At 34.7% G+C, this 15,220-nt stretch overlaps 1 protein-coding gene across 1 annotated transcript in view; it reads right to left on the bottom strand.

The window, feature by feature from the left end:
* Positions 1–15,220, bottom strand: part of jak1 (Janus kinase 1) — a 33,897-nt gene that overhangs the window by 2,284 nt on the left and 16,393 nt on the right. Inside the window, 15 exon segments of the mRNA XM_073852548.1 lie at positions 164–274; positions 2,115–2,232; positions 2,426–2,598; positions 3,418–3,542; positions 3,635–3,827; positions 3,934–4,022; positions 5,596–5,746; positions 5,851–6,002; positions 6,974–7,109; positions 8,410–8,537; positions 9,577–9,664; positions 9,971–10,120; positions 13,076–13,143; positions 13,146–13,184; positions 14,920–15,004. Coding sequence (XP_073708649.1) covers positions 164–274; positions 2,115–2,232; positions 2,426–2,598; positions 3,418–3,542; positions 3,635–3,827; positions 3,934–4,022; positions 5,596–5,746; positions 5,851–6,002; positions 6,974–7,109; positions 8,410–8,537; positions 9,577–9,664; positions 9,971–10,120; positions 13,076–13,143; positions 13,146–13,184; positions 14,920–15,004 — 1,806 coding nt within the window.

The following is a 15,220-nucleotide window of genomic DNA, read 5'->3' as shown; positions in this document are numbered from 1 at the left end:
TAAAGATGCTGAAAATTCTTCTTTGCATCACTGGAAAAAAATATAATTTAAAGTATATTAAAATAGAAAATCACTATTTTAAAATGCAATAATATTTCACAATATTAAAACAACTTTTGAAGGTCATGCACTACCATTTTGTTTTAGTAAAGCTATATATTACCCTGTCTGAGCAGCCGTCTGGTTTTGGAAGTCTCTTTCCCTCCTCCAGCACTTTGACCAATCGGGTAACAGTCATCTGGCCATGTGTTGGGCCAATCATCTTAAGGAACACCTGTGGGGGTGGAGAAAAGTTGAGTCACTGGCCTAATTCACTATAAGCACTAAGGTATTAAACATTCATCCACGTTACCTCTAGCAAACCACCTTTAACCCTTTAATGCTTTAAGACAGTGAAGAAGCATTACACTGTGCGTCTGCATTGTGTACAATGTGAAAATCCGACAAATCCCTCAATAACAACATTTCCTCCAAAAGTGGCATACAGAAAAAAAAAAGTGGGGATGGGTGTGCAGACGTCTACCACAGCCGTTGGGTTAGACATCTGCCACTGTGGGCACAGACTGGCACCATCTGCCATGTTCTCAGAGACAGAGAGAGAAGAACCAGACTCACCAGCACCTCCTAAACAAGGGCTTCTTTCAGCCTACAGAAATGAACATGGCCTTTCTAATAAGTGGGCTAGAAGTGCTTAGTTTTGCTTGCAATCAATCTGTATTACCCCCCTGTTGTTTATAATCAAACACTGAATTAGAAATGCAATCAAAAGTAAAACACTTACATAAGGAAATATTTACATAAACATTTGCATTAAGATAATTACAGAAGTCTAAGTGCAGCTGTTATATACGTGGTATTTTTTCTCCCGTATTCCTTTTAATGCATGCCTTATTTTCACCTTATTTTTACTGTTACTAAACTAAAACCATAATAACACATTTTCATAATGTGTTTCTTAATGAAATAAAAAGGTAACTCAAATATACACTACCAATCAAAAGTTTTTGAACAGTAAGATTTTTTTTCTCTCTCTCTCTCTCTTCTGCTCACCAAGTCTACGTTTATTTGATCCAAAGTACAGTAAAATCAGTAAAATTTAAAACTTAAAATAACTGTTTTCTATTTGAATATATTTTAAAATGTTATTTATTCCTGTGGTTTCAAAGCTGAATTTTTAGCATCTCATACTCCAGTCACTTGATCCTTCAGCAATCATTCTAATATTCTGATTTGCTGCTCAAAAACATTTATTTATTTATTATTATGATGTTGAAAACAGCCGAATAAGATTTTTTTCAGAAGAACAGTGTTTATCTGCAATCTAAATATTTTGTAACATTATAAATGTCTTTATCATCAAGCTTTTTTTTTTCAGATAAATGCTGATCTTTGGATCTTTCTATTCATCAAAGAATCCTGAAAAAACGTACTCAACTGTTTTAAATACTGATAATAATAAAAATAAAAAACGCTTCTTGAACAGCAAATCAGCATATTAGAATTAGATTTCTGAAGGATCATGTGACACTTAAGACTGAAGTAATGATGCTGAAAACTTAGCTTTGATCACAGGAATAAATTACATTTTAAAATGTATTCAAATAGAAAGCAGTTATTTTAAATATAAATTTTTTTTCAAAATTTTACTGTTTTTGCTGTATTTTGGATTAAATAAATGCAGGCTTGGTGAGCAGAAGAAACATTCAAAATCTTACTGTTCAAAAACCTTTGACTGGTAGTGTATAAATATAAAAAACAAAGTCATTACTATATAAAGTCATTATTTTTGTTTCTTTGCGCACAAGTGTTGCGCAAGTGTTCTCATAGCTTTATAACATTACAGTTGAACCACTGATGTCACATAGACGATTTTATCAATGTCCTTACTACCTTTCTGGGCCTTAAACATTTTAGTTGCATTGCAGTCTATGCAGAATCAGAAAGCTCTCGGTTTTCACCAAAATATCTTAATTTGTGTTCCGAAGATGAATGAAGGTCTTACGGGTTTAGAAAGATATGAGGGTAAATAATTGATAACCGAATTTTAATTTTTGAGTGAACTATTCCTTTAAGGCTTTTGTGGCTGAGCTAAAAACATCTGATTGTCCACTTACCGACATAGGGCTGCATGAGGTATCACAGTAAGTGAGCAGCTCATACATGGTCACTCCAAAGGACCAAACGTCAGATGCCCTGTAGAACTTGCAGTGGATCAGGCACTCTGGAGCATACCTTGGAAAATGAAGAAAGAAATCATTACAAAGTGGATTTCCCAAGGGAATTTCACCATTATACGCAATACAATAATGGATGATGATACATGGCATCACCAACCCACATGGTTCATATTAGATTTAATGGAGATCTAGTTTAATGTACTTGGTCATTGCTGTACACAGCAGGGACTCTCATGAGTGATTCTTACCAGAACACCGGACTGTCCAGATCGTCTTTCACAGTGTAATAACCCTCATTATCCTTAATGCTTTTGGTCAGGCCGAAGTCTCCAATCTTTACCGTGTTTTCATTCTCTACCAGAACATTTCGGGCTGCCAGGTCTCTGTGGATATAGTTGCGAGAGCCCAGGTAGTCCATTCCCTGGAGTAAAAGGTCAAAAAACAGCAGGGGTGAGCATAATGTTACAACGCAGGTCTGTATTTCAAACAGAACATATGGGCTTAGAAACCCAGAGCATGAGAGCACAAAGGATCACTGTAAGCAGCTGTTGTTATTGTTGGACACTGAGTACAAGGCCATAAGGATAACAAACAAGCAGAGCAAAAATAAGCAATGTGGAAAACAACTGTTGACAAACTGGACATAATATTTATAAATGAATATATCACTAAGTATTGGTTATTATGAGAACTATATGAGAAAATATATGCTATATGGGGTAATAGGCAAGCATTTGTGGTTAAAAAGTATAATAATTTTATTTATTTATTTTTTTTTTAGAAAATGACAGACAATTTTTGCTATATAAGACCCTTATTCCTTGGCTGGGATTGTTTAGAGCCCTTTGAAGCTGCATTAAAACGGCAATTTGGACTTTCAACACATTGGCTCCCACTGAAGTCCACTATATGGGAAAAATCCTGAAATGTTTTTCTTAAAAACCTTAATTTCTTTTCGACTGAACACAGAAAGACATGAACATCTTGAATGACAGCGGTAAGTCAATTACAGGATTTTTTTTTATCGTGAAAGTGAACTAATCCTTTAAATCTCATGATCACATAGAGCACTTTTTGTTTTGCTCTTGTGTGAATAGTCCTTTTGTTTGTGATTATTTCTGTTTTTTTATTTCATTACATGAAACACATTCAGTGAGTCTGTTTTTAGAAGTAAAAATACCAAAAATAGCCACCATTTTGGTCAACTAGTGCATCATAACCCACTCAAATGTGATGTTACCTGGCAGATCTGTACAGCATAGCTGAGCAGGGTTTTAATGTCTATTTGAGATTTGTTTCTGGGGAGGTATTCCTTCAGACTGCCTGCTGGCAAAAACTCCATGATGAGCTTAATAGATCTCCCACCTTAAAACAAAAAAATATGGAAAGATACACTCATCAACTCATGCATTTGGCACCAAAAGCCATTACAGTGTTTTTTTATTTATGCTGCTTACCCTCTTCATGGCAGATGCCCTTATATTTGACAATGTTCTCGTGGTAAAGTTCTCTCAGGATGTGAATCTCACGCCACAGGTTACTGTTCTGCTCTTCCCGGTTCTCCGGCTTTAGAGACTTCACAGCTACCAGCTCTCCGGTCCGATCCCCCCGTGGGTCATACCTGCACAACTCCACCTTTCCAAAATGACCCTGAAAACACAAGGATGAACAGGAGATGGTCAGTGAAACGATAAGAAGTTTGATCTTGATACGTTTAAAGACACAACACATGTAGGCACACAGAGAAAGTAAATACCTCTCCAAGGTCTCTGATCTTTTTGAGGAACCTCTTCTCAAACACGGTAGGGTCCACCTCTAGCATGGGAACAGGTTGTATAGATGGGTCTAAAAAGAAAAAAAAAAAAGAAGTAAAATGAGTAAACTACAACAGTACAGTACTAGTGTAGACTAGTTGATCTCACATAGGTCTTAAACATATAGAAATCTTAAAGGTACAGTAGCAAAACTTTAATTTTGCAAGCATGGAAATGGTCATATATAAGACTGATCTGAAACTGATCTAAAATATTGGGGTGTGTAAGATCTCTTATGTGCAGCAATACCGCATTTGTTTAATCAAAAATACAGTGTAACAGTGATATTGTGAAATATCGTTCTAATTTAAGAGAACATGTTTTCAATTTTAATGCTGTATATTCAAATGTATTTTATTCGTGTGATGGCAAAGTTGAATTTTCAACAGCCATACTCCAGTAGGGCCCTATGACTTGCCCGATGTGGAAAACCCGGACAAAGTCTATTCATAAAAATGGAATTTACTGTATAACGTCGAATGTCACAGTATTTTCCATATTTTGGAAAACATGCTTGCAGTGTTTTCAGGCCCTGCCTCCTCAATTTTAACACATAAACAAAATCTCTAGAACTCCTCTGAGTGTCACTTCATGAGAAATTTACCATTTCTTTAAAAAAAACAAAAAAAACTATTGTATACAAACGTATACAAACATAAACTTAAAGGTCTTCACAGAAACCTATCAAAATAAAAGTTAAGTTTAATACATTCTGAAGAAACATTTCTGTTTCTTCAAGTTAATTTATTGTTAGTACTCCTACTGATAAAAATGATTATTAAAACATTCTTTAAGCAATTTAGATAAAGATTTACCAGAATGTAAACACACACTGTATTTCTGAAATAAATAAATAAATATATTTTTTATTTTTACAAAACAAATTAATTAGAGATGTTTTTTTATTTGATTTATAGAAAACAGAATTTGTTACAAAACTGAATTTGAGAAAAAAATAAAACTTTTTAAAAGGCCTTAAAAACATGATTTTGTTAAACATTTAATAAATAGCTGTTAAATTGTGGATTTCAATTATTTAGACAGGATTTTATATGAATTTTTTTTTTTTCATTTAACCATCAAAATTTTGAGAAAAATGCAATCCAGAAAAATAAAACGGCAAAAAAAGGAATTTGGAAAAACAGAATTGCAGTCTTACGCTGCTTAACATTTGTGTGGAAACCATAATACACTTCTTCTGAATTCTTTGATGAATAGAAAGTTCAAAAGAACAGCATTTATTTGAAATAGATTTTTTTAAAGATTATTGTAACATTATAATCTGTTTATATGTTTTCATCATCAATTCTGATAAGTTTAATGTGTCTTTGCTAAATAAAAGTATTATTTCTTAAAAAAAAAAAAAACTAGCCCCGATCTTCTGAACGATAGTGTAGGTGAAAGAAGCCTTGGCAAAAATTAAAAATGGACTTCAGAAATAAAAACACATTTATCACTTTTAGCAAGATGAATGTAGCTTCGGGTACTAACCACAAGAGGTCAGTATGGAGAATAAGGAAGTTAAGAAATGTATTATTTTGGTATCAATAGGTAACATTTTAATAACTAGTGTTTATCTGTTTGTGCTGATTCCTTTTCCTTACTCTGTTTCTCCACCACGTCAATGTCTCTGACGATGGCTCTGAAGAAGAGTCTCTGTCGAGGGTCGTAGGTCATACAGTGGGTCATGAGTTTGGCCAGCTCATCGCAGTCAGGTGTAGCCAGTTGACACTGCGCTGCATAAAACCTCTCCTTCTGCTCAGAGAGAAGACAAACAAGAAAAATAAATCAATTATCAGCACAGAAAGGTAACGCCAAAACATACAAGTGTCAAACAGTGTGTGTGTGTATGCTGTTACCTCTGTAAGCTTTTTGTCTTTGAGAGGAATCTCTCCGTTGTAACAGATCTCCCACAGAGTTGTCCCAAAGCCCCATTTATCCGCTGCTATGCTCAGATTAGCCGTGTCCTGTACGCACTCGGGAGCAATCCAAGGAATCCTGTCCACACACTCTGTAGACACACGCAAAGCACATTTTCATGTATGAACAACATAAGACTGGATTTTTTTAAATCAAGTAAATCAAACAACCAAGCTGTGTTTTACAGGTTAAATAATCTTCATTTTAGGGGGTTTCCACAATCATTTCCTCATTCAAACACAGTGAAGTGTCAACACTCACCTTTGCTGTCTTTTTAAAAGGGCATTTTATCTAACACATGATCTCTCTGCAAAACTTTGTTGTATGCCACATCTCAATCCCTCTCTGTGCCCCTTTCATTCCCCTCTCTCTCGAGCACGCACACCACAACCCCAAAAAAACACACAACCTGTCTTTCCTGTAACAGTCCCTGGCACACAGCAAACAAAGAGCTTTTCTGGTCTCTAAAAGCGCTTCAGGGAGCTGAGCTGGATATCAGCCAACAAAATTCCTGTCAGTTATCTTTTCCGAGCAGTCCATTTTCACAGTCCAATAGAGCCCAACTATCAAATACACCGCACTGACTCAGATGCATTTATCCTGGAAAGACACTCAATAACACTTGACATTTTACCCATAAAACTCTTCTATACACAAGACTATTCTAATGCATATGGTACAAAATCTTTCAACTTCATGTGGGCAGTAATGTACATATTTACATTAATATTTAATATAAGAAATTGTTGAATAAAGTCATTATTTTCGTTTTCTTTGCGCACAAGAAGTATTCTCATAGCTTCATAAAATTATGGTGTAGACTATTTTAACGATATCTTTACTACATTTCAGGGTCAGAAAGCTCTCGGATTTCCTCAAAAATATCTTAATTCCCGAAGATGAACAAAGGTCTTATGGGTTTAGAACGACATAAAGGTGAGTAATAATTGACAATTTTAATTTTTGGGTGAACCATCCATTTAACGTTCTGTTATGATCATGTCGTAATACATGTTTGAATGTTTATATTCCGTAATAAGGTGGTCATAATGAATCTCTCACCTTCTCTGCTAAGGACAGTAATGGGTATGCCAGGGTCACTCAGCTTGATAAAGGGTCCTCCCTCTCCATCCAGACCATCTCGAGCCACCAGAATGTTCTTACTGCAGACATATCCATGAACCAGCTTCTTATCCTCCTAGAGGATACACACAACAATCACATTATTCACATTTTGTATTAACTTTTACTGATACGATACACTGTTGCTTAACAGAACAAATTAGATACATGTCATAGTTGAAGTCAAAAGTTTACATACACCTTCCAGAATCTCTGAAATGTTAATTATTTTACCAAAATAAGAGGGATCGTACAAAATGCATGTTATTTTTATTTAGTACTGACCTGAATAATATAACATAAAAGACATTTACATATAGTCCAATAGAGAAAACAATAGTTGAATTTTTAAAAATTGTGTTGCGTTTTTTTTGTTAAGTGATAGTTGCTCATAAATTCATTGTTTGTCCTAAGGAGTTAAACTGTCTGCTGTTCTTCAGAAAAATCCTTCAGTTCCCACAAATTCTTTGGTTTTTCAGCATTTTTGTGTATTTGTGTTAAACCCTTTTCAACAATGACTGTATGATTTTGAGATCCATCTGTTCACACTGAGGACAACTGAAGGACTCATAAGCAACTATTACAGAAGGTCCAAACGCTCACTGATGCTTTAGAAGGAAACATGATGCATTAGGAGCCAGGGGTACAAGATGTGTACATTTTTCATATTTTGCCTAAATATCATATTTTTTCATTTAGTACTGCCGTTCACCTACTTGCATGTTTCCCAGAGGACAAAATAAGTTAAATTTACCCTGATCTTCAAATTCAAAAAGTTCCCATCCTGCAGCATGTTTCCTTCTTGAGCATCAGTGAACATTTGAACCTTCTGTAATAGTTGCATATGAGTCACTCAGTTGTCCTCAGTGTGAAAAGATGGATCTCAAATTCATACAGTGATTGTTAGAAAGGGTTCAAATACACAAAAATGCTGGAAAACCAAAGAACTTGTGGAACCTGAAGGATTTTTCTGAAGAACAATGGGCAATTCAACTGTTTAGGACAAACAATGGGCTCATGAACAACTATCATAAAAAAAAGAAAAAGAATCAAGTGTATGTAAACTTTTGAACAGGGTCATTTTTATAAATTCAACTATTATTTTCTATTGTAAACTATATGTAAACATCTTTTATGTGAAATATCTTATTCAGGTTAGTACTAAATAAAAAAATGTATGATCCCTATTATTTTGGTTAATTAACATTTCGCTGATTCGGTAAGGTGTATGCAAATTTTTGACTTCAACTGTATACTGTTTTCTAATCCAATATCATTTGTAATGCAAGTTATTCTAGTGATGCAAAACTGAATATACAGCACCCATTATACAAAAAGTATGGCAAAGTGCATTTGTTATATGTTTGTTTCTTTACCAGATAGCCAAGGGCGCAAGCCAACTGTTTGGCAACCTGGAACTTCCATGCGGTGCTGAGAGGTGTGCTCTGTCTGCGCATGAACAGATCCAGAGGACCGTACTGAACAAATTCCTCCACCATGATATCTACAAACAGAGAGAAAGGGAGAGTGAGGCACGTGTTATTTAATGCAAATGAGCACAGTTATCAATTTCTCTTCCTCTGACACACAGACACCGTTCCTGCTCACATATGCAAATTCTTCTTCGCAAACAAGCAGACACACCCATCGCGTGCACATGGGCGGTTATCCCCAGAGTATTTAGGTTTGTTGCTCAATGAACCAGGAAGTTTATTTTGCAATTAAATATCTAACTTGCAGACTTTGCTTAACAATCGACTAGAATTTTGTTTGCTAGCAGCTTCCTTCTCACAAAAATAGCATTTATGAAACACTTACATGCAACAGAAGCATAAAGCAAAACTTTTATCCTGTTAGACTAGAGTTGTATGTTAATACCTTCTCATTTAACACTACATTCCTCCTTATAAAGCAAAGATTTATTGTTTGATTTCTCTGATTTTCTAGCGACAAGGAAATGTTTTTTTTCCCCTCTTGGAAATATAACACTGCTAGTGTGCCAGATTTACACGCTCAGGCAGAGAATGACAACGTCTATGTTGTCTTTGTAATTAAATGAATTGCTTTTGCACCAGTGACTAGTACAATTGCTGGTTCCAATTCAACAAGCTAAAAACGAATGACCTATTTCTCATACTTGTAATGCAAAACTATAATAGAACAGAATAAAACAGAACCAAAAGTTCTTGCGCAGATTTTAAGATATATGTCCTCTTCTTGGAAACAGATGTCATGTTTATAACATTACGGTTGAACCACAGATGTCACATTGACTATTTCACCAATGTCCTTACTATCTTTCTGGGCCTTGAATGTTTTAGTTGTGTTGCTGTCTATGCAGGGACAGAAATCTCTCAGGTTTGGAACAACATGAGGGTGATTAATTAATGATAGAATTTTCATTTTTGGGTGAACTCTCCTTTAAAAGTCATGTTGTGTATTCCAGCCTTTTTTAAATGACATCCATTCATTGTCAGTATCACATAACAGGTTGAAGGCCAAACTAGCTACAAACCAGAGACAAGTGTGAGTAGGATACTTACTTTCCTGATGGCGAACACACACTCCGTAGAGCAGGGCGATGTGTTTATGAGAGATCTGTCGCATCGTGCTAGCCGTCTCAAAGAAAGCCTGAGGGGAGACAGAGACCAAGACGTACTATTAACAATTAAAAAAAGTAACTACCTCTCCCAGAATACTGGGAGTTGAGATAATGTGGAAAATTAAATTCAAACCACCTCATGGTTCATTACAGTTGAAAATGACCACAATTAGGTTTCCATTTATTCATTAAGCAGGGGCCATTATCCAAAGCAGCTAACAAATGATGAAGACTGTGAGGAGCTGGTTATGTTACAACAGCTAAAATCAATAATCTTGTTTGCTAAACTTGATTTAGACATGAACAGGTCATGTAATTCCACACGTGTGTCTTACCAGAGAGATATCTCTGTGTCCTGAGCCCAGCACTTTCAAGACCACTTTCACCTCCTGTGAATATCCTCCCATGTCATCATCATCCTCACTCTTCAGCTTTAGAATACCAGCATAGATGTTGGTCCTCGTGCCCCGACCCAAATGCTCACCCTGAATAAGACCACAATGTCAAGTAAAGGCAAGGTTAACATATCAGTTAGTAGGTAGTCATTTAAAGGAGTGGTTCACTTCCGGAACTAAAATTCACAGGTAATGTACTCACCTCCTTGTCGACCAAGATGTTCATGTCTTTCTTTCTTCAGTTGTAAAAAAAAATAGTTTTTTGAGGAAATCATTTCAGGATTTCTTCCCATATAATGGATGTCTATGGTGCCCCCGAGTTTGAACTTCCAAAATGCAGTTTAAAGGATAACTATTGCCAAAATGCAACCTGGGCTGTTTTTTTTTTTTTTTTTTACTGTAAACGAGACAAACTTATATCCAAAAGCATAATTACGACAAACGAACTGTTTTTGAGATTGACCGTGATTTCATTTTGTGGTCAATGGCCGGTGAATGGGAGTACTAAGGGCATAACTTTGAGCGCATCAAAATCGATATTTTTACAACACTAAGAAGGCTCGACACACCATGAAACTTTGCTCGAAGTATCGCCTGGGTCTCTACACATGAACTCGAGCATTGAGAACATTGTTTGTGTACGCAGAGTTTACTAAAAAGAAAGTTTTTGAAATACTCACTTACACTGTTTGGGTTTCTGCTCGCAGCCGTCTTGCCAGTCAAGATGTGTCGATCGCCGGAAGCGAATGAATGGACTCCATAGGACGAAATATTAGGCTTATATGAGGCTCTTTTTACAACTAGAAGGTTAATATTGTTTTTCACTTGCGACAAAACAACGAACATTTATATGGAAATATGCTTTAGGAGCTATCCATCCTCACATTCGGAGATCGACACCTCTTGACTGGCAAGACGGCCGCAAGCGGAAACTCAAACAGTGAAAGTGAGTTGTTCAAAAACGTTCTTTTTAGTAAACTCTGTGTACACAAACAATGTTCTCAATGCTCGAGTTCATGTGTAGAGACCCAGGCGATACTTCGAGCAAAGTTTCATGGTGTGTCGAGCCTTCTTAGTGTTGTAAAAATATCGATTTTGATGAGCTCAAATTTATGCCCTTAGTATTCCCATTCACCGGCCATTGAAAACAAAACGAAATCACGGTCAATCTCAAAAATGGCTCGTTTGTCGCAATTATGCTTTTAGATATAAGTTTGTCTCATTTACAGTAAAAAAAAAATTTTCCTTTAAAAGCAACTTCAAAGGGCTCTAAACGATCAATACAGAGGAATAAGGGGCTTATCTAGCGAAACGATTGGTAATTTTCTAAAAAGATTTAGAAAAGAAGTGTAGCTCTGTGTGAACTGGTGTATTCCTGTTTATGAAAGTTAGGGTAAATTTTTATTTAGAAAATAACCAATCATTTTGCTAGATAAGACCCTTCTTTCTTGGCTGGGATCATTTAGAGCCCTTTGAAGCTGCATTTAAACTGCATTTTGGAAGTTTAAACTAGGGGCCACCATACATATCCATTATATGAAATGTTTTCCTCAAAAAGCTATTTCTTTACGACTGAAGAAAAACTACTCCTACTCCTTTAACAGACACTTTTACTCATAGGATATAATTTTGTATCCAATTTTAGTGACAGACACTCATCTTTAGTAATTGTCTTGCCTATAGTTCACATAGTAAACAGAATCTGATCCTCACTGATGGAAAGATGTGAACTAAAAAATAAAAAAATGGCTTTGTGCTACGTCCGAAAAGATTGCATTATTTTATGTATAATCATTTTACTGTGCTAATTCATTTTAAATCAGTTTTTTAAATCATCTTAAAAGTTCTTAAATTCTCTTGTTTTTATTGTTGTGATTATTATTTATGATTTTTATGCTATTATGATTTTAATTCCTTTTATGTACAGCACTTTGAATTGCCATTGTGTATGAAATGTGCTATACAAATAAACTTGCCTTGCCTTGGAAAAGTCTCATAAGCTTATTTATTTGAGAAACACAGTAAACGGTTGTACTGCAAAATTTTAATATAATAATATATAAATATTACAAATTAAATAGCTTTCTATATAAATATATATATTTTAAAATGCAATTTAACGCTGAATTTTCATCAGCCATTCTTCAGAAAATAAGTGAGAAATAATTCTAATATGCTGATTTGGTGCTCAAAAAACATTTATCTCTTTTGAAAACCGCTTAATATTTTTGTTGAAATTATCCTTTTTGCTAGGATTATTTGATGAATACAAACATTTTTTTAATAAGATTCTTTTTAAATGTCTTCACAGCAAGAACGAATTATGTATTAAGTATTAATTACTGTATTTTTTTTTTTTTTTTAAATTACTAACCCCAAATTTCTATACTGTAGCGCATGTCTATATACTTTAAAGGGATAGTTCACCCAAAAGTGAAAAATCTCTCATTAATTACCCTCATGTCGTTCCAAACCTTTAAGACCCTCGTTCATTTTTTAAACAAATTAAGATATTTTTGATGAAATCCAAGAGCTTTCTGAACCTGCATAGACAGCAATGCAACTACCATGTTAAAGGCCCACAAAGGTAGTAAGGACATTGTTAAAAAAGTCCATGTGACATCAGTGGTTCAACCATATTGTTATGAAGCTACAAGAATACTTTTTGTCACGGAAGAGAAGAAATTGTTGAATAAAGTTGTTTTTTAGTAGCTTCATAACATTCCGGTTGAACCACAGATGTCACATGGACTAATTTATAGACATCCTTACTACCTTTCTGGACCTTGAATCTTTCAATTGTGTTGCTGTCCATGCAGGGTCATAAAGTTTCATAAAAATTTTCCTAATTTGCGTTCTTAAGATGAAGGTCTTACAGGTTTACAACAACATGAGGGTGAGTAATTAATGACAGAATTTTCATTTTTGGGTGAACTATCCCTTTAATAAAAGTAGAATAAAAATATTAACTGTTTCATAGCCAGTAAAAAAAATTAATAGATGCAAAAGACTGACAGCATGGTTCAAACTCCATGAAAATATCACCTGTACAATCTCCTCCTTAAGGATGCGGTGGAAACTCAACTGGCTGACTTGAGGTTGTCTCTGTGGGCGGGCTCTCGGTTTGTGGTCATCACTAATAGGTTGGAAATTTCTGAAGGACAGAAGAAAATCATTTGTGATTCACGGGCACCATATAAAAAGTTAAGCCACTAGTTTGATTGTCTGGGATTGTTTATTTTAAAAACATCTAAATACATGTGTTGGCGTACAGAGACTGTAACAACCCCCGCCTAAAACAGAAAGTGTGGAAGAGGAAGCTGTGCAGTGACAGTGCGCGGTTTGACAAAACATGTCAAAACAATGAGAATGCGTGGGTCCATGAGTATAAGTATATTAAGTGTAATTTGTTTTTATGTAAATGTGTGTGTTATGATGTTCATTTTGCAGCATCAGCTGGTCTTTTGTCTACTCGCTGACATCATCTAGATACAGACCTACGCAGCTCTGTTTTTATGAGTGCAAGTAAGGTAAAAAGATCAAGAGATGTGAACAAACGGAAACCCACATTTACTACATTTCCTGCCTGTGACTGATGCCTCAGCATGTACTCTTAGAGGAGTAGATGTAAACAAGACCTGATACATTTTCTAATGTGCGATAACTGGGCGTTTTTTCACAACCAAAACATTCCTGATGTTTGGTTTTGCATTAGTATAGAGCTTATGCATAACTGATGAAGGACTCAAAGAAGAAGGGTGTTTAGTTCCCTTAGGATATGCACAAATATACCAATAGATCTCAATAAACTGAAATATTTACATATACACTACTAGTCAAAAGTTTCTGAACCGTAAGATTTTTTTATGTTTTTTAAAGAAGTCTCTTCTGCTGCTCACAAAGCCTGCTTTTTTAATCCAAAGTAAAGCAAAACAGTAAAATTGTAAATGTTTTTACGATTTAAAATAACTTTTCTATGTTAATACATTATAAAATGTAATTTTTCTGTGATTTCAAAGCTGAATTTTTAGCATCCTTCAGAAATCAATCTAATTTTCTGATTTGCTGCTCAAAATTTTATGTTGAAAACAGCTGAGTAGATTTTTTTTTTCAGGTTTCTTTGATGAATAGAAAGTTCAGAAGGACAGCATTTATCTGAAATAAATGTCTTTATCATCACTTTTCATCAATTAAAAAGCATCCTTGCTAAATAAAAGTATTAAGCAAAAAATATACTGACTCTAAGCTTTTGAATGTTGAAAAGCTTTTTTATTTAGATAAATGCTGATATTTGGATCTTTCTATTCATCATAGAATCCTGAAAATGTACTTAACCGTTTTAAATATTGATAAAATAAAAATGTTTCTTGAACAGAAAATCAGCATTTTAGAATGATTTCTGAAGGATCATGGGACACTGAAGACTAAGTAATGATGCTGAAAATGTAGATTTGATCACAGAAATAATTTACATTTTAAAATATATTCAAATAGAAAACAGTTATTTTTAATAGTAAAAATATTTTACAATTTTACTGTTTTTGCTGTATCTTCGATCAAATAAATGCAGGCTCAGTGAGCAGAAGAGAATTATTTATAAAAACCAAAAAAATTACTGTTCAAAAACTGGTAATGTGTGTATACATATATACATATACATATATATACACACACACATATATATATATATATATATACACATATACATATATATATATATATATATGTATATGTAATTTTTTTTTTTCCATTTTTTGAGTATTGCTGCAAACGAAAATGAAAGATGTGGCTAAAAGTTACATTTGAACCCTGGTTTCTCTGCATTACACAGACATCTGTCACACTCTCTTAGGGACACTCAACTCGGGCAGGCTGGAAATCCAACTGACGGTTAGCTGGATAAGGAATCTGATCCTGGATTGGCTGGCTGAAATTCGAGACTTCACAACTATTAGCTGCCAGATGCACAGCTGCCTGAGGTCATACAAGGATATGACTGCATGCATGTGCATGCTGATATCTAGAGAGCACTGTGACACTAACAATGCAGTGCACTATAAAAAAAAAAAAAGAGAATTCCTCTTTCAGTTTGAACCACTTAAAGATTCTTGTAAAGATGTACATGCTTCTGAGATTTATAAACATCTGATCTGAGTGAGATGCAAAAAATGCATATTCAAGAAGAGAAAG

Source organism: Garra rufa, chromosome 12 (assembly GCF_049309525.1).
Source record: "Garra rufa chromosome 12, GarRuf1.0, whole genome shotgun sequence".
Lineage (NCBI taxonomy): Eukaryota > Metazoa > Chordata > Actinopteri > Cypriniformes > Cyprinidae > Garra > Garra rufa.
The sequence above is the reverse complement of the archived record's forward strand: the minus strand, read 5'-3'. Positions and strand labels throughout refer to the sequence as shown.